Source organism: Galeopterus variegatus, unplaced genomic scaffold, assembly GCF_000696425.1.
Source record: "Galeopterus variegatus unplaced genomic scaffold, G_variegatus-3.0.2 Scaffold232, whole genome shotgun sequence".
Taxonomy (NCBI): Eukaryota; Metazoa; Chordata; class Mammalia; order Dermoptera; family Cynocephalidae; genus Galeopterus; species Galeopterus variegatus.
The window spans coordinates 512,885-536,508 of record NW_007726343.1 but is presented as its reverse complement, the minus strand read 5'-3'; the positions used below and the strand labels follow the sequence as shown (position 1 = coordinate 536,508).

At 39.5% G+C, this 23,624-nt stretch overlaps 1 protein-coding gene across 4 annotated transcripts in view; it reads right to left on the bottom strand.

Moving 5' to 3' along the window:
- The window catches only part of MEIS2 (Meis homeobox 2), a 205,078-nt gene that overhangs the window by 129,771 nt on the left and 51,683 nt on the right, over positions 1-23,624 (bottom strand). For all 4 annotated transcript variants that reach the window (XM_008566263.1, XM_008566264.1, XM_008566261.1 and 1 more), the window contains exon 8: positions 13,086-13,231. In XM_008566263.1, the coding sequence (XP_008564485.1) occupies positions 13,086-13,231 (146 nt within the window). The remainder of the gene's footprint in view (positions 1-13,085; positions 13,232-23,624) is intronic.

Genomic DNA, 23,624 nt, shown 5'->3' with positions numbered 1-23,624 from the left:
TTTTTTTATAATTCTTTTGCTTTTATGCTCTAAAAGGATTTCATTAAACAAAGGAAAGAGAAATAGCCATACCTAATTCAAAGAACTCTTAAATATGAAATTATTTTAATAGAAACTATCGATTACTTTTTCCAAAATAGTTAAACCATGATCCAGAAACTGTTTATTGACTTATTTTTTTAAATTTTTTTCCTCAACTGACTTGAAGGGATGCCTTTAAAATTTGTTAAGTTCCTCTATATGTCTGAGTTGATTTGTGGATTCTTATTTTGTTCAAGTGATCTTTCTGTCTATTGTGTTAATCAGTGCCACACTGCGTAGCTTTATAATACATCTCAGTGAAACTCAGTGCAAGACTTCTCTCATTTTTCTTTTCCAAAAATATCTTGACTTTTCTTAGTTGTTTTATTTTTCATATGATCTGTAGAATTGTTTTTCTGTCACAATCCCAGGAAAAAAATTTCTCATTGGAATTTTGACATGTCCACCAGTGAGAATTGCAAGAATACCGTAATACCCTCCTGCTCTCCCATGTTGTCAATATCAGGCTTAGGTTTTTCCTGTTGTCTACTTCCGTCTCTCTTGTGCCTGGGTTCCTGAGCACTGCCCGAGAAAGGCCAAAGTGATGTGGTGAGAGTCCATTCCAGCCTCTTTGCTCCAAGGCCACAATTTTGTGTCTTCCTAATTCACTCTCCTGCACACTCTCCACAGTTCTTATCCAGTTAGAGAAGGGCTTCCCTGAATCCCCTCAGCTTTTTTCCTCTCTTAACAAAATGTGTCTGCCGCTTCTGTATCTTTTGACCTGTGCTTTGGCCACTGTCTTCCCTGGCTTCCTTTTCTTGAACTGTGCATTACCCATTGCCATTCTCTCCACCCCCCACACCTACACCTCCATCTCTCCCCTGGATCCCTCCCTTCTGCTGACACACCGGATTCATCTAATACACCTCTGCTAGGAAGCCCTGCCACCCCCATGCACTCTTCTGTGCTTCCTCTGTTCACTCCCAGCTTCACCAGCTCACTCATCAGCCTGTAGAATTTAAAGGTAGACCATGACTGCCACGTGGCAAATCCAAGGGCTTATTTTTAGTCATCATTGTCCTTGATCTTTCTAAAGAATCTACTTCCTCTACTTCGAAACTTCTTCCCTCTTCACATGGTATGATTATGCTCCTACTGCTCTGATGTCTTTACAACTGCTCATTACTTTCTCTTTTCCCCCCTTAAAATGCAGTCTCCGAAAAGACTCTAACCTGCTTCTCTCTGCACTCTCTCTCTTTCTAGCCTTTATTCAATGCCATGGTTTCAAGCATTACAAAAGCATCTACATGTTTCAAGCATCCACAAAAATCAGCCCCAACTCTCAAACTAGAATGCCACCATTTCCAACTTCCCCAGAGTTTTCCCCACCCGGAGGCTGGCCAGTGTGTCCAAACCCAGAGCCTCAACATAACTTTTGAGGCTTTTCTTACTATCCTCCCATTTGTATTTTGTGCTTTAGCCAAAGCAGATTCTGTCTAAAGAGCCATAACATCTATGCATCTCTGAATGTAGAATCAAAGAAAGCTTGATTAAGTGTCCAGACTGAAACTATCTTCAGGAAGAAAAAAAAAAAATCCCACTAATCTCTTGCTGCATGAGAAAATCCTGTGTTCCTTAGAGTGGGCCTGTGAGATTGCCATGTTAGAGATGTAAAACTGCTCTTACCTACCAGCTTGGCCAGGATGGAAAGTGGCAGGCTGGTGGGCCAGTTAATTCTCAGGATGAAGAGGTTATGGACAAAAAACAAAGATGCCCAAATCCCCAGTTAGCTTGTTCAAAAGCTGTAATAATACAAGTGAGAATAAGTTTATTATGAGGTTAGTTTGCTGTCCCCCAGTTCTTTCTCTTATGTTTGATTGCATAAATTTCCAATAATTATTTTGACTCATGATGCCACTGAAAGTGTGCCACAGTATGAATGGTCCGGTGGATCTTTTGCTCTTCTCCTTCACACATCATGCTCTCTGTAAGATCTGACCCCCATTCTAGACTTAGGCCAAGAAAAACAGTACAATATTTTCCTCTGAAGAGTTTTTCACCTACATCCAAGTTCAGGTTTCTTGGAGCTAAGACAGAGTGAATTAATTATTTCCATGGATTATATGAAAACATTAATGGACATCATTTTATACTTGCGTAGTATTTTGCCCTTTTCAAAAGGCTAATTCTAATCTCAGCTAACTCTCAAAACAAGAAGATGAGAAAATGGGCACTCAAATAAGTTAAAGGACTTGCCCAAAATAACACAGAGAGCAAAAGGCTGGGCTGAGACTAGGACCCTGGTGAACTCTTCAATTTGGTCCTAACTCTGCTGCTTCTGGTACATAATCTTACAAAGAATAATAAACAGTAGGGATTTATTTCACTGTGCCCTGAAATGTTCATTTGTTTTTATAAACACAAAGATTTAACAGATTGTTCTCACTACTTAAAGGAAGGAAAATAACTGATTTTTAAAAAATGAATTACAAACATTTCCATTGTCTGCTCCAAAAGCATCCAAACATAGATTCATGAGAATTTAAGTACACCCCTTTTTATTTAACTGATTATATATACATTTCAAATAAGCATGATGGTATTTGGGATACCTATGGCAAAAGAGTACTACTATATAAGGTCCAAAGAACATAAAATCACTTTTTTCTTCAAATTTGATCTCCAAAAAAAAAGAAATTTTAAAGGATTTCCATACTGGTACCAAAGGTCATATTAAAAACTGATGCCTTTCGACATGGTCATATTTGATTATCACTTAAGCAGTTCACCAGAGAACATAAAATATTCAGGATTAAGCTATAAGAGTGGTCTTTATCAAAGTGGCATCAAGTAGTCAGTGAGATTTTGCCACACGGCTCTAAACTTATGGCTTCCCAGAAACTAACACAAAAATTGAGCCTATAATTGACTAATAATGATCCCATATTCCTATGTTATCTTACCACTTTCTTTTTTAAAATCACTTTGAGGCAAGGTTTAAAACAAGTGTAACAGTTCATGAGCTGCCTGCAGGTATCTCGAAACACTGAAATGGAACCTATAACTTTTCACCATGGGGAAAAAAATAAGGCTGCTTTTACGGGGAATTCCAATGTGTCACCAAACCTACAGGGAATAATCCAGCATTCATCTCATCTATTGCTAAAAGCCTTTTCCTTTTTAAAAGACTAGTGTAGCACCACCCCAGTACACTTGGGTTGTTTATTGTGTGTTTATAACAGGATCACACCATGTATTATGGGTAAGAAAAAAGGCATTTTACAATTATAGTATGACCTGAGTCATGGAAGTATCCCTTTCCAAATTTAGTTATGGAATTGCCAGATATCTCCAAGACAAAATTCTGCAATATTTGCAAGAAGTTAAAAAAAAAATCTAGACAGCCTTAATGTGATAACCAAAGTATTTAAATTAAGAGCAGCAACAAGATTTGGTGCAGGGATGAACAAGAATGGATCTTCATTATCTGGCAATGTTAGGCAAATCAAATATCAGTAAAATTGGGGTGGGGGGAGGTGGGAAGTGGTTGGAAGAGGCTGATCGGTGGCCCATGTTAATTTTCTATAGTGCTCAGAATAATCCTCTTCATTTCTTGTCATCCCAGAATCCCACAACAATATCTTTTGAGTTGTAATTTTTGTGTGTGTGGACAATCAAGTCAGATTCAACAAATATTCATGTTATCCATTATAACCAAGAAGTAAACTATAGTTTAAGAAAAATTATCTGCCATTACATTGTGACTTGACAACTTATCCACTATTAGATAAAAACAACTTAAATTAGTTCTGGCAGATTTGGGACTTGGCAGTTCAGAATATGAATAGCAAATGTAAAAGCATGAAAATGGCATTACTATTATGTTTTAAGAGGATAATACACCTTTAAAGGGTGCCAGTGATTACTTTGCATACTGTAAACAACTGCTGCCAATCAATTTAGAAAGTGGCATGCAGCACATAAAAGTAATAAGGCAAATTCCATTCAGCCAACCTAATGCTTCCTACCCAAATCACTATTTCTTCACAGGAGAAGTAGGGCTGGATATCATCTTTACACTTCATAATCTGTTCCAAATTGCAAAAACAGACTACAGCACGGAAAAGGCAGGACATGTCCTGGAGTCCTCTGAAATCTGTGCAATAACACTCTCTAAAATCAAAATTAGTCCTGCATGTTAAGGTCACTTTATGACGCTATCCTGTGGCAAAGCTGAGGGACAGTTAGTGTTCTCATAACCCAGTCAACATGGCCTTTAATTTCTGTCAACTCCTCTTCTCCACAGAATGTACTTGCATACTGTGGTCATGTGAAATGAAGAAATGGAAATTTTCCCTATGATCTGAATGAATATTCAGGGATTTTACTAAACAGCATTTAATGGCACTCTATTCTTGGAGTTTTAAAATAGCTGAATATTCAGATATGCACATGCCTTCTATTTTCTTTTATTCAAGGGTCCTCAATTCCCCATCTCCTTGAATTCTTTAACGTATTTTTAAACAATTATACTTTGAGTGATATTTTATGAAATTGGGTGCTAAACTTTGAGCTAATAATTATTTTAGTTTCTTTTTGATGGTAATTTAATAAGCATTTCATTCTTCAATCTTCTCACTCAATTACTCATTTTTTTTTTCCTTTTTGTCTTTTTTTACTGACCAGTAACGGGATCGCAACCCTCGGTGTCGTGCCCGTACCGGGGACTGGCAACGGGATCGCAACCCTCAGTGTTGCGCCTGCACCGCGCTCAGCCAGTGAGCGGGAACTGGTCTCCACATGGGATCCGAACCCTCGGCGGGAGCGCCACCGCGCTCCCAAGCGGCGCACTCTCCAGTGCGCCACCGGGCCAGCCCAAATTACTCATTTTTTAATAGACTATTTTTTAGGTCAGTTTTTAGATTCACAGCAAAATTGAGAGGAGGGTACAGAGATTTCCGCTATACCCCCTCCCCCACATATACACAGCCTCCCCTCATTATCAACAGCCTCCAAATGTACCTGGTACAAACATAGCAGGAGGTACATTTGTTACAATCAATAAACTTACATTGACACATCATTATCACCCACATAATTTACATTAGGTTTCACTCATGCTGTTGTACATCCTATAGGTTTGGACAAACGTATAATGACATGCATTCACCATTACAGTGTCATGCAGAGCAGTTTCACTGCCCTAAAAACCCTCTGTGCTCTGCCTATCAGTTACTTATTTTTAAATTTGTCTGTCAGTAGCTCAAAATTTGGGACTTAATTTTCTACGTCTACCTCAGGTGAACTTCTTTTTAAACAGAATTGTCTGATGTAATTTAAAATGTCTTGACATATATGGAAATGTTTTTGCATCAAGAAGACCATGCACCTCATCACCCCCAGGAAAAGCCAATGCAACACAAGTATATGACCACTTTACCTCAATGTCATTCTAACCATGTGCACAAAGGCTGCTGAATCCCAAACACACCTGTCTTTCCCATGTAGAAGCCTCATAATCCATTTCTAAACACCAAATTGGGACTACAAATAAAAGGTTATGACACAGCAGCATGCAATTTTTTCCCCCCTCAAGAGAGACAAAGTAAATTCAGTTGCAATTTTCTTTCTTCTAGAGGAGTTTCTAGGATTCAACACAACATTAAATTTTTGGCCTGTCTCTTTAATTTGAGAAATTGTAAAAACGACGACAGATGGCACACAGAATTGACTTATGTCCTCTATTCTTTACTCATGAAGGGAGTGCATAGAAACTTTGATAAAGGCAGAAGCTACAGCATGCAGGTCACTGTTAAAATTATCTAATGGCTCTCTGGACATCTAACATCAGAACGTTCTGCCTTTCTTTTTTAGACATTCTTTAAAACCAACAAGCACTGTTGTAGGTTGCCACTGGTGACCATAGCCCTGACATTCGGTACCCTTCTGTCCCAGTAAGGACATGATGGATGTGCCATTAGCTCTGAACCTCGGCAACCTCTGAATTTACCACTGTTCCCACCCCAATCTCCTGCCCCCACCTCTCAAAATCATTATGAAATAGGAAGAATGCTCAAGCTTACAGTTAATTGGAAACATTGCAAGAGAAGAGGAATGCTTAGGACAGCATGTCCACGAGAAAATAAATCACCCAGCATTGTTATTTAATGCATTGTGACATCATTTCCTGAAATTAAACAGAGATGACACCAATTCAGACCATCTCCAGTATAAGTTTCCATTCAAATAATTCACAGATGTTTTCTTCTGGCAAGCAGAAAAACAATGCAAAGGCTAAGGCCAGGGGCGGCCTCACTCTGCTGCATGTTTGCGGGAAGCTCTCTGCTGGTGTTTCTCAGCTGTGTGTTCTGCATATGCATTTCCACATAAGTATCTCTTAGCGATGAGCCCCACTTGCATTCTGTGTACATGTGCATATCTGAATATGAGAATGGCTATCTCTCACTGTGTAAGTAAGGCCGACATTTCATATGTGGTATTAATTTGACCTGTAGCTATTAGTATTAAGTAGACCCATCTCTGAATCATGAAGGCGCTAATTTCCAAGTAGAAATAACTAATGTCCATGAAATGCTGATTCGATTAACCATTCAAAGTCTTTAAAAAGATGTCTAATGATAGGAATTATCACAGTGTCTCCATGGATACACTTGTAGAAATGGACAAGTGGAGAAACTGGGGTATAGATGAACGAAGTGGGCAGCACTGTATCTCTGACCCTTGGTGATTTCATGAGACACTAGAGGCCTCAAGCTGCTGCAAACCCAAGCACACAACCAAAACACCAAAATACTTGACATCCGTGCAGCACATGACAGTTTACAAATTGACTGCATGATTTGAGCAACCTAGCAACCCAATCGGCCAAGTAGCGTGGATATTTACTATTTGCATTTTGAAGGTAAGAAATAGGTTCAGAAAATTGAATAACTTACCCGAGATCACAGAGCTCAAACTGAAATCTTATAATTTCACATTCAGTGACCCCTTTTTAAAAAACCATACCATGGGCCGGCCTCGTGGCTCACTCGGGAGAGTGCAGCACTGGTAGCGCCGAGGCCGCAGGTTCGGATCCTATATAGGGATGGCTGATGCGCTCACTGTCTGAGTGTGGTGCGGACAGCACCATGCCAAGGGTTGCGATCCCCTTACCAGTCAGGGAAAAAACAAACAAACAACAAAAAAAAACCCACCACACCATGCTATCTCACAGATAGCCTAGACTTCTACACTCCAAGGAAGCAGGCAACATTAGATTCTGTTCACACACTAGAGCATTCTCTACCAAAAGTAGAGGCATTGAGGAATTCTGAACTATTCTATGACCAACTTCTTCTCCACTTGCCACCTCATCCCACAAGGCTACATCCTTAGTAGGTCTCTCTAATATTATCACCTTGCATCAATGAGCAGCAACTGAACGTTTAGAAGACAGAGTTTAGATCATGTTCTCTCCTACTTACAGGTATTTGGAACTTATTTAGCAAAATCTGGTCTCCCAACCTCACACAGCCCCAAGAAAGGATGTGGTAACTCCCCCAGGTCCATTGGTTAAAGCACCGTGCTAGCCATTCAATAGATTAAAATAAGACTTACAGTTTACTTTATATTGTGTACTTATTATAAGAGCCAGACATGGGTCTGAGTGCTGTACATTATTTCATTTAACTCCTACAATAACCCTAGTAGGTGAGCCTAGAATTAGCACCATCCTATAGATATGGAAAGCGAGGCTCAGAGAGGATAATGGCTCAAGATCAAAAATCTACTACGTGGCAGATTCCAGGCCCTATGCTCTTAACCTTGACACTGTACTGCCTCATTTAATATAAAAGCCGTCTGGATCTGCACAAGATGAAGAGAGCTAGTTAAAGGGCAAAACAGTCTAAGTCTCTCCCTCTATCTGCTCCTTCTCCTCCCCTCCCTCCTTTCCTCCTTCCCTTCCTCTCCTCTGTGTGTGTGTGTGTGTACACATACATTACAATAACCAATTTGAGATGACTAAGTTTACTGTCATATTGTCTTGATGAACTCACTGGAGAAGAGATACATATTTCTCTAATATATCGTGGAACTGTATGTATTTACTCATAACTTGGGTGTACTGTCTCTGTAGGACAAAGTACTTTAAAACACATTTTTTATTACTGAACCCAGACCTTTATAAAATCCCATAAAATAAGTTCTAATAGGCAAGGAGTGAAATGAGTAAACACCTGAGAGGCAGGCTTTGTCCCGTCCCCTGCCCCTAGAGATCCGGACAGTGGACACAGAACTCTGCTGTGGGTAAAGGACAGAGATTTTTGAACCTGCAGTTTCAAGAAGGCTGCACATTTAATTAAAATTTGCTTCTGATTCTGTATCTTTCAAAGAAGTCCTGCATCTCCTAAGTGTGAGCTTTATCCCTGTGTTTTCAAATAAGAAGACCTTTAGTCAAAAACTGGTATGAGCAAGTGGTGTCTTTGTGTGTGAGCACTTCCTGTTTTTATTCCATGGTAAAATATATTCTTTGCAGCACAACGAGGGGAGCTCTTGAAGAGGGCAAGTGGAGGTGCCTGAGAGCCTAATTGAGCACACTAAAGGCTTCTTGGCGTGGAGGAGTTTTTCATGGTTATGAATAAACCGTCAGCCAGGGTATTATTGTTGCTGTTTCTTTCTTTATCTCTGAAGTCAAATAAAAACAGTTGTAATGGCAGGCTTACTTTATGATATCATAATCTCAATGTGTTAGCAAAAAGAATATACTTTCCTAGGATTTCCCTAAGTTTTTTTTTTTTTTTTACCATTGGGTACTTTCCAGCAGAAGCACATGCATTTTCAACAGATTCTTTCTTTGATCTTCACTAGATTTCTTAGCCTAAGAAGCAGGCAGAACCATCAACCAATGGCAGAGGGTAATAGTATATAGAAGGTTTTTGCTAAATGAATTTCCAAAAAATATATATGGATTTATTTCCTTAAAATTATTGTGCATTTTTTAGAGGGGATTTCTTAAAAGGATATTGTGGAAATAGGTAGGTAGAAACTAGTAATTATTTAGTCTCGGATTAAGCAAATTCAAAGTGTGTAACTCTGAATATGGAAATTCTTCAACTCATGAAATAGCTTGGTTTCTTAAATGTCACTTTCAATTTAAATATTTTCCTCAATATAATCAGTTAGCTGCAAGTTTGTTACCTTGTCTCCTAAAGTTGGTGGTGCATAAGAATTTGAGAGATTGTTTTAACTGTTACAGTTGTAGTGGAACTTGTTCTTTCAAGAAAACTGAAGGTTAATGATTTTTGTCATATTGAGACTAAGACTTAACAATTGCTACAGTTGGCCTTTGTTGAGGTAGGTTTTTTTTCTGCTGGGCCTTTTGAGGTATTCAGAATAGGTGACAATAGCTTGCAGTTGAGAACATATGTAGAAAGACCCCTGTGGCTTATTGGAGAAAGTTGCTCCATGCTGGTTGGGTGTTTGGAAAAAAAAAAAAAATACAACCAGAGTTCTTTTATGTTCTGCTAGTTAATGAATGCATGAATGTCAAAATCGGCCAATGGCCCATTCAGGGGGCAAAGCCTTAGCAGCCCCCTTCTTTAAGAACACATCCTGAGATGCAAAATACATTTGCTTAACAAATTAAAATAATGAGATAATTCAATTAGCTTCGTTTTTAAAAAAGAAAGAAAAAAGGGTACATCAGGGATCATTGTAATACAAGCACAGGTCATACTGCACAAGAGGGAAAAAAACAGTTTGAAATAATGTTAAAGAGACTAAAAATGGAGGAATGCACATTGAATCATGCACTTGTAAGGAAATTTACATGGAATAATAATTTAGACTACATCTATTTTCAGTGAGATAGAGCCAACATTTCACTTTGAAAGCTGAAATTAATTAAGTGACAGAAAAATATACTGGGGCATCTCTATTTCCAAGGACTTCCTCATGCCTGTTAGTGCATGTAAGAAAAGAAGTCTAAATTAACATGTCGCTAGTTAGGGGTCTCTATTCTTGGTTTCTGAGCTCAGAATTACAGCTGAGTAAATCTTTCAGCTCATTAAAGATTGGAAAGTAAAAGTTTTACAGGTCCATCCTCATCAAAGTTACTGAACCTCTTCTCCTCAGTGGAGGTGCAGTGTGGATGAAGAGAGAAAAAAATTTCAAAGAGAAGCAGAGGAAAATTTCCTTAAGACAAAAGGGAGGTGCAGAAAAGGCAGCGAGGGGAGCAGAGAGAAAGATGGGAGACAAAGCCAGAGGGATAAAATAATGAAAGAGGCATGTTGTGAATGAAGGTCATGGGGAGGAGAAAAATAAAGCACAGAGTGAAAAGTAAAAAGAAAGGGGGAAGGAGAGGAAAGGATGACCACAAGTCAGGCATTGCTCTGAGTCAATCAATGTTCTTGAGCAGAACCAAAACATAGGAGCATGGGAAAGAGGCCTATAGATCCCGCAGTGAGCTCTTCTCATTTGAAAAATGAGGAAAAGGAAGGTTCAAAGAACTTAATGGACTTAACTCAGGTTCAGCAGGTACAGAGGAACACTGAACTTGAAATGCATGTTTCCTAACTGTCCCAGCTCAGGCTATAGTGAGCCCTCTCTCTGCCTCAAAGACAGGCATTCATTAAAATTTTTAGTTGGACAGAGAATTCTGCACACAAAGCCTTGCATACATTTAACTAGATGAAAGCACTTTGGGGATGGAGATAAGCTCTTACTGTTGGTTTGTGGCACACTAGAGCCACAAGTGCCCAGGAATCACTGGCTGTCCACGGTTCTCAGCCAGGGGCCACTATGCACAGTGGGCACAGTCCTGGACAGGGAGGTGGTCGATGAGGCATTGGCGGGACAAATCAAGAAGTCCAGCCAGGGCTCCTCACCCTTCCACATGAGATTCAACTCCCAGAAACCGAGCAGAAAGTCTTCTCTACTCAGAAATGCTGGAGGAGAAGGAAGCTTTGAAAACCAGTAAAGAAAACAGTACTTGGCTTCTCCGTATTTCCCCCTTTGATTCTGAGCATATTGATGGCAGAGGTGGTGAGATTTCTCTGCAGCTGTTCAAGGCGACAATGATTTTAGCAAAGTCTTCATAATGTGGTTGAAAATCACAGAGTTGGGGACTTGAAAGGCTTGGGACCTGGTCTCAGCTTGACTTCGAGCTACTGGTTTCCCTTTCCGGGTCTCAGTTTCCTCATTTGTAAACAGAGCAGCCTACCTCTCTAAGGTTCTGCTGTTCTGTGACATTGGTTTTAATGACAGAGAAGTTGAAAACACATGTAGATGTCTGCTTGGAAAGCAACTGCTGAAGTCTTTATTTGTGACCAAGAAAGGCCAACAATGAGAGAAGACAGAGGGAGGCAACCAAGCAGGTGAGCCAATTGGGAGAAAGCCCCTGGCTGCCCTCGGCGGCTCCCCCGCCTTGCTGACTCGCTACTCTAACCAAACCAACCTTCGGTTAAAAACGAGAAACCCCTCCCCTCACACTCACTCGACTTCCAAATTAAAAACATTTTACAGGTTAGTAAATCTCCAGCTGAGGTGATGTAGCAAAGAACAGCTGTGAAGTAATTTTGATAATGATGAGAATAATAACCACATGGCAAGGTTCAGGGCTTTGCTGTTGCAGCTTCAGTGCTCTTGAATAGATAAAAGTGATTAAATACTCCTGATTATCCCTGACCAATATGTAATGGATTTACAGCCCTTTCAATTAGTCAGTATTTGCTTAGGACTCATTATTTTGTCTTTGGTTAAGTAATCAGCCCAGAGACCGCATGTTCTGTCTAATTCCTCTGAGCCGAGTCAGTGCAGGACCCTGACCTTTGAAATGGCCATAGCTGCAAGGCAAGTATAACCACTACCACGGCAGCCTTGTTGGTTCTCCCAGCTAATCCTGACACCACAGGCCAGATCGATACACCTTAGTTTGCTACTAATGTCCTTACATCAAAATGGCCGATTTAGGAATGTGAATCTATCACTTTGCCCTCCCCACCACTGCTCCACCCCTTGCCCTTTGTAGCTCTGCGAGAAAGGCAGATCAGCAGCCACCACCATAAATAAAAGTGGAACCTTGTCCTGGACCCATGACACTGTAACTAATGTCATTCAGCATGGCAACACACAAGTTGGATAATCACAGAAGACCTTCAGCTTTCAATGTGCTACTCTATTTTTAAGCATTAGCCTAAACAGAGTGGTCTGAAAACAATATCATGGCAAGAAATATCCTCTGAAATTTTCCCCATTTTCCTAGAATTTCCAAATGAACAGTTCAATAAAAGCGTGCCTCGTTCCTCTGTAAAAATATATTGCAATATTTTTGTCATGACAGTCTTAGAGTCAACACTACATACCGACACATAAAACCAATTGCAAATAGGAGGATAAAGATAAATTGTTACTTTTAAAATGTTGCATATAGTTAATCCTTTCCCAGAAGTGAGAAGTGAATAGGGTTAGCTTTTAAGATAATGGACTTGAACAGCTAGAAAAAAAAAAATCTTGAATCTCCACCTTACAAACAAAGGCATTACGGCACCTATAACCCTTCTGCATTTGTCATATAAATACATGACATGTTTGCAAACTGGTTTGGTGATTAGAGTTGCTCCTGATACTCTGAGCTTGGACACGCATGTGGCAAGGTGCACTTTTTTTGCCTCCTAGAGGAGACGGCTTTTGTTAATAGTGTAATCAGCAATGTTTATGGATTCATGAGCTCCGTTCAGCCATTCCCTTGGTTGCAGATGCATTATCTGAAGTTGCTCTCATACCTTTTAGCATAAATAAGTTTACTTTATATACTGTTTAGGGTCCTAGACCATTTTGAATAAGGTCCATTCCAGGCCTCTTAAAACAAAAACCTGCTACTTTCTAGAGGGTGCTCTTTGGATGGTAATAGTTGATAAAACCTTAACTGCTCTGTTAATCATGAGATTTCAAGAAAGAGAAAACAGGCACCTTATTTTTAAAAACATCTCTATGTGGCCGTATAACTTGCTAGGAGAACTCAGCAAAACACAACTTTTATTTTTTCCTCTTTCATCTTGACTTACTGTGAGATGCTGGAAGAGCCACGCTCTCATGATATTTGTTGCTACTTTGGGAAAAATGCCTCTCTTCTTCTGGCGTTTTTTGTCCTTGTCTGGATCATCATCGTCACCTGTACCAGGTGAAGCTACACTGTTGTCTAAACCATCCCCTAGTAGAAAGAAATAAAAAGGCATTAAAGAAAAACATAGCAAGGGTGCCAATAACAATGTGTAGCTAATGACGAGCTCAGCTAAGCTTGTTGAAAGAAATCCATTAAGCGGGTATATTCTCTTTCATTAAAGTATAATTGGAGACACAAATATGTAAAAGACAAAATTAAACCAGGCCTCTTCAAATGTTAATTTTGTGTGTCTCACATTTGCCCATATCATTAATTCAATTATAATTGTGTGCCTGACACAGTGCAGTAGCTCTTTGTCAATTATGGAATCCAATGTGGGAAAACCGCCATCAGGAAACCCATTCAGTGAAAATGCATCCCCATGCCCATAGTGAACACATACTGTAGGGTAATCAAGTTAAATGTTCTGTAGTCTATATATTCTAGGCTGCCTGCATAGGTGACAGTAACTGTGTCACTGTTCATTGCACATAACGCACTGCCTGCTCAGCCCCTCTTAGAACTGTCACCTCCTAAGCATGCACATTCACACACTCCTCATATGACCCTGCACTCGGTATTTGCATGACATGAAAACTTTTAGCACTCTGCACCCCTGATCATTAGCATAAAAAAAAGATGCACATCAAGGTAGGGTGCTCACTTAATCAGAAGTTTCTATCAACATCTTTCTCTTCTGTGCTTTTCTCTGGCATTAATTGTGCATTAGCAAAAATCATTTACTTTTAACAGTCATAGTTATTTTTTCTTGCCCTCCAGCAAAAATGCCTTGAAAGCCTGCCTGGAGGGCATCTAAATTATGTATCTGAAAAACTCTTCTGGCAAGGCATTGCAGGACCCCTACTTTCTTACTAACATTCATATGGAACAACAAAAGATCCCAAATAGCCAAAGCAATCCCAGCAAAAAATAAAGCCAGAGGCATCACACTGCCTGACATCAAATTATACTACGAATCTATAGTAAAAAAAAAAAAAAAAAAAAAAAAAAAAAAAAACAGAAAAAAACAACCACAACCTTCTTTGGCCAGAGAAGCAGAAAAGCCACAGCAAAGAGCTGGCAGATTAATTTTATTGACATTTCCATTTTCACTGCAATGCGATACCCTCCATCACATGGAAGAGATGACCCTCACTATTTACAGACTGACAGGCCACTTCATTACAACCACCCTGCCCCAAGGCAAAGCAGCTCCCTTCCATCTGCCCAAACACTAGAGCATGACCCCCAAGTTGCTGTTCTCTTTTTCTTCGCCTTCTGTTATGATTAAAGAGAGAGAGAGAGAGAGAGAGAGACCCCCAAACAGTCAAGGAAAGAATCCATGCACAGGGAAACAAAAGGCATTTGACTTTTTGAATTCTGGATACGTGGAGTCTAGTCTTCTTCTGTCTACCCTCCCTGCACACCTAGGTATACCAGTGGGTCACCTGAATCAGGACACACACACACACACACACACACACACCCCTAAGCTTGTGTGGGGACACGTGCACATGCTTTCCACTATGCCAAGGAACTGCTGCAAGGCAAATTCTCACCCACACTAATGGCTTCTGACTGCTCCTTGGCAACCCCAGCATTTTAACCTGGGTGGATGTGCTCTCCAAAATACAGACACTGGAGCGATCTCATCAGCTGTTCATGTGACACAGATGGAGAGTGGCTATTAGGAGCCAGGCAGTGGGCCTTGGGGATCTGAGGTGCTGTTCTGTAGCCCGAGGCGATTTTGAAAAGCAGTACCCGGAGAAGAGGAAAAAAAATCCACACTGCAAGTGTAAGTTTGAAGTCAGTCAGTCTGTCTGTCTACCTACGATGGATAAAGATATCTTTGTCTCAATGTAAAATCTATGTGGGCTATCTGAATGTACATTTCAGATAATGTATGTATGAAATAACTCTTCCTTCAATGTCTTCCAAATATAAAAACACACTCTGTAAACAATGCCTGTGTGTATATATTTCTTCCTAAGCACATATGGTTTCTGTGTATATGTTTAAGCTGAAATTGTCAGGATTTTGTTAAAATCTCATTCAGTTTTTTTGATAGATTTTTGAATACATTTATTTTAAAAGGTTAATGGCTTAATTGAAGGAAGTTCAATGAAAAGAGGCATTTGCCTTTTTAACCCAATCAATGACCTTAAAAATGAGAGACAGCATTTCCACAGTACATTTTCTCTTGCTTAAAAGCAAAGAGGGCTGGTAACACCTTCAAATTATATGATTCACTACATTTAGCTCAAGAAAAAATATAGCTAGATTGAGCATCCTTTGATGACTGACAAACTGGAAAAGGCAGGCACATTACATGAATTTTAATATAAAGCAGTCCATGGTATATAAATGTTGTAAAATATTTGAATTTAGATGCAGTGTAACAGTAATTATAAATAAAAATGCGTCTAGTTGTGCATTAATAACTAGATACTAGACACAACATTTTAAAATTAATATTAGTGTATACCTCTATAAAAAGAGCAATTTTCCTCTTTCAAATACAATAATAAATACATTGTTTTTTCCTCCATCAGACTGTGAACAAACTCCAGCATAGAGAACTAACAGCACATAAAGAAAATTTTTGAAAGGCAACTATGTGATCTGCAGCTTAAAATAAGATTTTACAGATAATGCTAGAGTTAGTAATTCTTGAAGTAGATATTGTTTTCTTGCTGTAAGGCTGTGTGTGTGTATGTAAGATAGTTGGCAATCCTTCACACATGTTCCAAGTGGGTTTATGTGCTGAAAAGTGTGTATACCAGAACAAATGCATGTGCCAAAGGAAGCATAGGAGATAATAGCATTAAGCCTCAGCATCGGAAGTTAGGGTTAGAAATTGCAAAATCCTTGAGGGCAGAAACTGTTTCTTGCTTTTATCCTGAGAGCATACCTCTATGCCTGACCCAAGGCAGATACCCAGTGGTTGTCTGCTGGGTGAGTGAATGACTGAACTTATCAATGAGCTGATTCACGGGTCCTTCCCTCTTTTGACAATCCCCACACTGGGGATACTGTACTCATTACAGCCCCTAAAGGGAGACTGATCCTCTACAGTGGCTAGGTAGGTTGCCCAGGTGCACACAGATGCTTCTAACCATGCCAGGAACAGTGGAAGAGCTCAGTGCCCATAACCGTCTTTCTGAGGGGCTGAACTGCAGGCCATTCCACCAGCATTGCCACCTCTGATGATGAAAAGCCAAGCAAAAAAATTCTGCTTGCCTCTGCTAATCCCTTGACCAAGAGCACAGTCTAAATTTTGGGCAAAGATACTCAAAATAGATGTGCATTAGTAGAACATATTGTGCATGATCATGGAAAGGAATACTCAAGGTCTGTGGACAGAAGAATTTGAAGTGGATTAAATGATCAGGGGAGACTGTTAAAAACACAGGTCCTTAGGCCTCATCCCAGACTTACTGAATCAAAATATCCCAGGGCAGGGACCACGTATTTGTATTATTAACAAGTTCCTTGGGTTTGCTTATGCAATCAGCCTAACACTGGTTCTTTAACTGGCTTTTGGAAGCCACTGAACCAGATGACCTAACTTGAAATGAGACACAACCTCAGGAATGGGTAGGTGGTTAAAAATCTACTTTACTTCCATGAATGGCATTAGTGCTTGTGGTGAGTAGGTACAATCTGGCCTGGGCCTCATTGACCGTCGGAAAGCAACAGTGTTCTCTGTCACATGTACTGGCCATCACCATGTAATCCCACCCTAATCTTTTGGTAGTGAGGGTCAAACAGAAAGAAAGAAGCTGTAGCACACTGGCTCTCAAAATGAGGATTAGCAGCAGTTAACATCGGGCTAAGAAATTGTGAGAAATGCAAATTCTCAGGCCTACCCCAAGGCCTACCAAATCTAAAACTTTAGGTGTGGGGCCTAACAGTGTGTGTGTTTATAAGCCCTCCAGGTGATTCTGATGGCCACTCCAGTTTGAGAACTGCTGCTGTAAAGCACAGAGAACCCCTTCATCTGCTTTTCCTTGTTGTTGTCATCTGATGGCCAGAATCTAATCTGAGTCCTCCTTCTGTTTTGAGAGCATCTCTAGCTGGATTTATACCCATTATCTTGAGGAAGTCACACACAGTTTCCACAACTGAGCATACTGCTCAGAGCAGGGCACTGGTCTGCTAAGTGGCTCCAGCACACACCTACCTAAAAGAGCAGTGCTGAGAAAAAGCCCGGTTGTGGGAAGCAAAATCCTGAGATACTGTGGGCACCCAGGTGTAGGCAAGATCCATATCCATAGCTATGTATCCAGTGAATCAAAAAGTACACGGGCATACTATGAGAAGGTCCTCAGATGATTCTAAAGCAGAAATTCCCACCCATAAAATTCTTGGTTATAAAAACTACCCAGGCTAAAGGATTCTGCTTCCTTTCATCGGCATATTGTCTTATTCCATTTGGCCAAAAATCTGTCCATATTTTAGACATCAATTGCATGGTTTGGAATAAAGAAATGATAAAAACAGTGATTATGTGCTATGAGTCTGATACCACAGGGACATGGCCTTCTCCTTGTCCCATCAGAAAGAATACAACAACCAAGACAGGCCTGATCTGTCTCCTTCTACTTACTCCATCTTCCCCTCAAAACAGATATTTATCAGTGAGGAAACTAAGGCCAGGAGGTAAAATCCTTGTCTGAGATTCCACAATTACAACTGGTCAAGGACAAGCCAGAGCCCGGGCATGGCCATTTTACAGTCTAACGCTACTACCACTGGCATTCTCACATTAACATTGTACATTAGAAAGCATTACCTTGTCTGAACCCTGCTGTCAATGACAGATCCAAACAAGTCTTGATTCTACAGGAGGTCTAAGTATAGAGAGGAGATTAGTTCTAGGGCCCACCTGTTGGGACTGAACTAGAGCTGGTCTAGGTTGGCCTCAAATAGAAATGTGCAAACTTGTCTCCCAATGTCAGCTAGTGCCTACAAGAGCTTCAGCCCAGCAAGAGTGTTTGAGACTCAGGATTTTCATAATCAGTTTATCATGGCTCAAGTGGAAACCTTAACATGCACAGCACAGTGACCCTAGAGCCCAGAGATACTACAAATAATTGAGAACCTACTGCCCATGCAGTCATGATCTAATGGGTTTTGATACCATCACTGTGCAGTTCTATTAAACACTCCACAAAATTCCAAATGAAGTCACTTTTTAAAAGACAGGATAATGTTTTTAAGACATTTGGCATAGTGCCAAATAAACATCTAAAACTGACCCCTCAGAAATGTATCCTCAGAGAAATAATTAAGACAAATAAATATGTATTTTGGCTGATAGTATTTGTATTCTGGGGGGAGGGAAGTTGGTGGTGTGTTATTTAATCATCGCTTCTCCCAATTCTGGACCAAGTTTAATACTTAAACACATTCATACAAAATATATGTTAAGTAAATAAAGAATAATAGCTCATTTGGAAGAACAAGGCTTTTTTCCTGTCTCTTTTGTAAGAAATGGAAAGTCACTTATGTTCATTATTATTTTCACTTTGTGCAATGTAAGTTCACTAATTTCACACACACAGATAAGTAGATAGAGAGATCAATATCTTCCAAACAATCCATTTCCAGGAATTATGTATATTCATGAATACATAGATATTTACATGTTATTTTGAACCCATATGTATGTAAACTAAATTGGAGCTTTTAAATATATTTGTAGATGAATTCAATATTTTTGCCTTTAGTCATATACACCTACATACACATACACAAGTTTGTCCAGTTCTTAACCTGTTCTTATTTCACGTTCAGCAGGTGTTTTCAATATCAGCTCTCTATCTCTAGAACATCATCTCCTCTTCTTTGTCACTACTGTTGTCACCTTTCTTACCAGCACTACCAGAAGAAACTTTCATTGGGCACTTGCAATGTTCCAATCCTTATTTAATCTTCACAACAATTCAATGAAATAACCAGAAGAAACTTTCATTGGGCACTTGCAATGTTCCAATCCTTATTTAATCTTCACAACAAGTCAATGAAATAACTCCTGTTCTTATTTCACGTTCAGCAGGTGTTTTCAATATCAGCTCTCTATCTCTAGAACATCATCTCCTCTTCTTTGTCACTACTGTTGTCACCTTTCTTACCAGCACTACCAGAAGAAACTTTCATTGGGCACTTGCAATGTTCCAATCCTTATTTAATCTTCACAACAATTCAATGAAATAACTATTAGCAACTCCATTTTACAGATAAGAAAACTGAGACTCAAAGAAATTAAGTAACTTGTCAAATGTCATACAAAAAGTGGCAGAGTGTCACCTGTCCTCCAAAGCCCATGCCAACATCTTCTATCCTCTCCCTCAAACTGCCAGGAGGACAAGAAGATGTGAAGGGTGGAGCTAGACTCTGGATTACCCTTACTGCTAAAGAAATAAACCCCAAGAGAGAGACCCTGTATATTCACATTTATGTTCCTTAAAAATATTGGGTGACAGCACATTTGAAAATAAATATAAACCAAGAAACAAGTAGATGAATATTTTTATGTAGACAAGTATATCCATTATCTATAGGATCATTATTGTTTCCTGTGGATCTAAAGCTCAAATTAAGTGTGATTTTGAAATAGGAACATCTGCTGAATTTAAAAACTTTTCTGAGACAAGGGATCTTTCAAGATTACGTGCCTTGAATCCTTCCCATCAGCCTGCAATGCCCTTTCTCATTACTTTCTCTGCCTCTCCCCATTCTTCTTTGCCAGCAAACTCTTATTCGACCTTCAAAACCCAGTGAAAAAGGAATCCTTATGAAGCTTTCCCCAATTTCCATTAACAGAGTTAGTGTACTACGCTCTACACTTCTTCAGCACTTCGTTCTTACCTCTGTTATTTACTTTTCTGTTTACTAATTTGTCTGTGGGCTTTTGTAAGGCTGGAGCTATGTCTTATTTATTTCTGATTTCCAAGCCCTGACACAGAGTAAACACTCAGATGTTAGCAGAATAAACAAATTGGGAGCAAGAGCTTCTAGATAGATTACTAGGACTTGATGAGAATATAACTTGCTTTAAGAAAGTGCACATGAAGGAGACTCCCTGACTTCAAGTAGTCACCAAGCTCCCACTCTCCCTGCATTGTGGGCACTGGGTCATACAACACCCAGTGTTCCACTGTGTGCAAATATGCACGGTCCTCCTCAGAATGATCTAAGACATGTTTCAAATATTGTTTATGAAAATGATGCACCATGTCAAATCTGACCTATTCCAATGGGGAAGAAAGCGCTGGGAAAGAGGGCTCTGCCCATCCCCAGGCTGTATGGTTTATTCAGAAACATTACAGTTAAAAATGAAGTATAACATAGCCATGGAACTATAACACACAGTACTTTGTGGACTAATTTTCTGTCAACATTTCTTTATGCCTTTTTTTCCCTCTTAATATAGTACTTTGAAAACAAGATTAAAATGTACTGAATCAAAAGATATTTTCTTTCAGTGGTTGTCAGGGACTACCTTCCAGGAGTTTAATTTAGGGCATCCCACTGAGAAACCTGCATCGGGATTTCAAATGAGATTAAAAAAAAGAGGAAGCAGCAGCAGCTTTTGCCCACCTCTGTTCTAGAATACAGGCTTGCAAAACTTGATTCCCAAGAACCAACAGCAAAGTAAATCAGCAATTCACCTTTTTTCACATCAGATCAGTTGGGGAGGGGGCTGTAGACCCAGAAACATGTGGAGGGTGAGGGGCCAGCAATGAGACCTGCTAATTACTGATCTCTTTTACTCTCCTGCTGTGCTTAACTGTCTGGACACGTTAAAGTGAAATTTTTCTGTGATTTTTCAAGTGACTAGTTCATGGCCCATGAGCATGGAGGGAAGCAGAAAAGGTGAAATGCTTTCGTTTACATGCAACATTTACTAAATGTGTGGGTTTTCCAACATTAAAGAGAGGACAGTGACCCAGGCCACCTTTTTCACACTCAAAAGAGCACTGAAAAAACAAGTCTTCATCGGCTTACCTCAGGCTTCCCTGGTCCTGAACACCCTCCCCCCAGGGTATGAGCAGAAAGGGAAAAAAAGAGGGGATTTTATGCTCCTTTCTCTTCAACATTTCAGGCGGTATAAGCAGCATTTAGCAAATTCAGCCCCAAATAGCTCCAAATGCTCAGAGCTGCAGGGGCTCATTCTTTGTTATCCTCCCTCTATTTACACGGGATTTACCAGGCTCTCCACTGAAGAGACCGAAAGCACTTCCATTCTCACTGGGTTGTGGCTGTCGCGGCAGCAGCCTCACCCTGGCCTGCAATCCCCACTTCTGTACCCTGGACAAGGCCACAAACTGCTCACTAACTGAGGGATCCCAAGACAACCTGGTGGTGCAGGTAGCTGAAAAGCGGACAGGCCTACAGAGATGAGCTAACCTTCCAGAAGAGAAACAAAACCCAGCCAAGGCTGTGCAAATATGCGTCCAGAGACAGATAACATGCACTTTAAAATATGCATCTATATGATATAATGGAAAGTGGTGGGTGAAAAAAAAATTCCAACTGCAGCTTGGATGAAAACCACTTCACCCACTGGTTGGAAAAATAAAGTGTAAAAACAGACAGATGGACACATATGTAAATGTGGCTGTGTTTTAGGCTTTAGCTGGCAATGTGAGTGTCGTAGTATAGTTTTGCACGCCTGTATTTTCCATATCATGTTGAATCCTGTTAACTGTTGAACAGAAACATCCTCATACTGGTCCTTGACCAAATCAGTCCCCTCAATTTACCCGTTAGGAGCCATAAAATGGCTTTGTTTACTGACTGGAACCCTATAATCCTTTATAGCAGAAGCGAATGAAAGCTTCCAACACTCTTAGCCTATACTTCACTTAATTTGGTTATTCGCATTTGAAATATATGTATTTCATTCATTCTCATCTGAAATATACATATATACACACACAAAGAAAAAAATATATATACACTTATCGTTCACTTACAAATTTTAAAATATTTTAAGAAAGAATATCTATTCTAAGTCTCCCACAGAATTCTCTAAAGGATATTGACTGAATCCAGCAGAAAAGTATATCCCTCTGCCATTATAATTCAGCAGACTGTTTAATCTCCGTGGTGCAGGATAAAAGAATGTACTTGTTACTCAGTTACCTGATAAGCACATATAAAGGTACAGGGTATGTTCTGAAGTTATTCACTGTACATCATAATAAAGCTCTTCTGGGCACTCTAATGATTCATTTTTAGTGATCTCTCAAATGCCCTTTTCCACAGTTAACACTCAGATTTTATTAAGGTAGAAAGCAGGGACAAATGTCCACTCAAGTCCCAGCTCTCAAATTTGACTCTACTTGCACTACACTACCTACAGCTAAAGCTTTCTTAATGTTCTGTTCACCTCCCTAGAGTGGCATTTCAGCTAACAGAGTTCACAATCTTTCAGCCCTAAACACAGAAGGCTGCTATCTTCAAGTCATCCTAGGAATGTGCCAGATACCATCATCTCCCTCCTGTGATACAAAGAACCAGGAAAAGAGAGAGACCAAGAAGACTGAGCTGATCAAGTTACCAACAGCCCAGAATGCCCCTCTCAGAAGGTTAATCTTTGCACCAGTAAATGTTATAATTAGGAGCCTTGAAGTTGGGCTGAGGCTAGCTAGCCATTGAAATAAAGACCCTAAAAGAGAAAGTATGAAAGGAACACATCTCTTTCACCTAATAGTTTGACATGAGGGTCATGGTTTTTATGAAAAATTATACAGAAATGAGTTGTTATGATATATGAGTCTCTTTCCCACATCTCCTACAGAAGAAAAAAGGTGGTCGGGGAGAGATGTCTTCCCAATTTCACTTAGCTATGTTTCAGTACAAATTGTGAAAATTATGCAAATAACAATTTTGGCACCTTTGCTAGAGGAAAACATTATTAAATTATGCTCTAAGTATTTTGTCTGCTTTAGTAATTACTCTCATGTAACTGTAAATATAAATAGCTGTTATTCTGTTTAAATTTTTAATCATGCAAAATATTGTCACACAAAATGTCCTTCTGTTGCAGTCTAACTGGGATTTTCTTTTTTAAAATATCCATATTTAACTGAAGTGGACTATTTTTAGCGTTGTAAAGTGTTTTAGTAAAGATAGCTGGCTAACATCTCTGAATCAACAGGTCTTTCAAGGAAAGATACGGCCTTTATGTTTGCAAAATGAACTTCCTACAAAAGGCCATTTATATAAAATATATTTTTAACATTTTATATAAAAACTAAAATATAATTGGTCTACTTCCAAGAAAGTCCTAACTACATTAAACCTATATGAGGGTACTTGAAAAAATTCATGAAAAAATATAGAATTAAAAGATAACATGAATCTTCCCATGTACTTTTTAATCTACCTTCATGCTTCAGTATACACCAATAATATGTTCATTTTATCA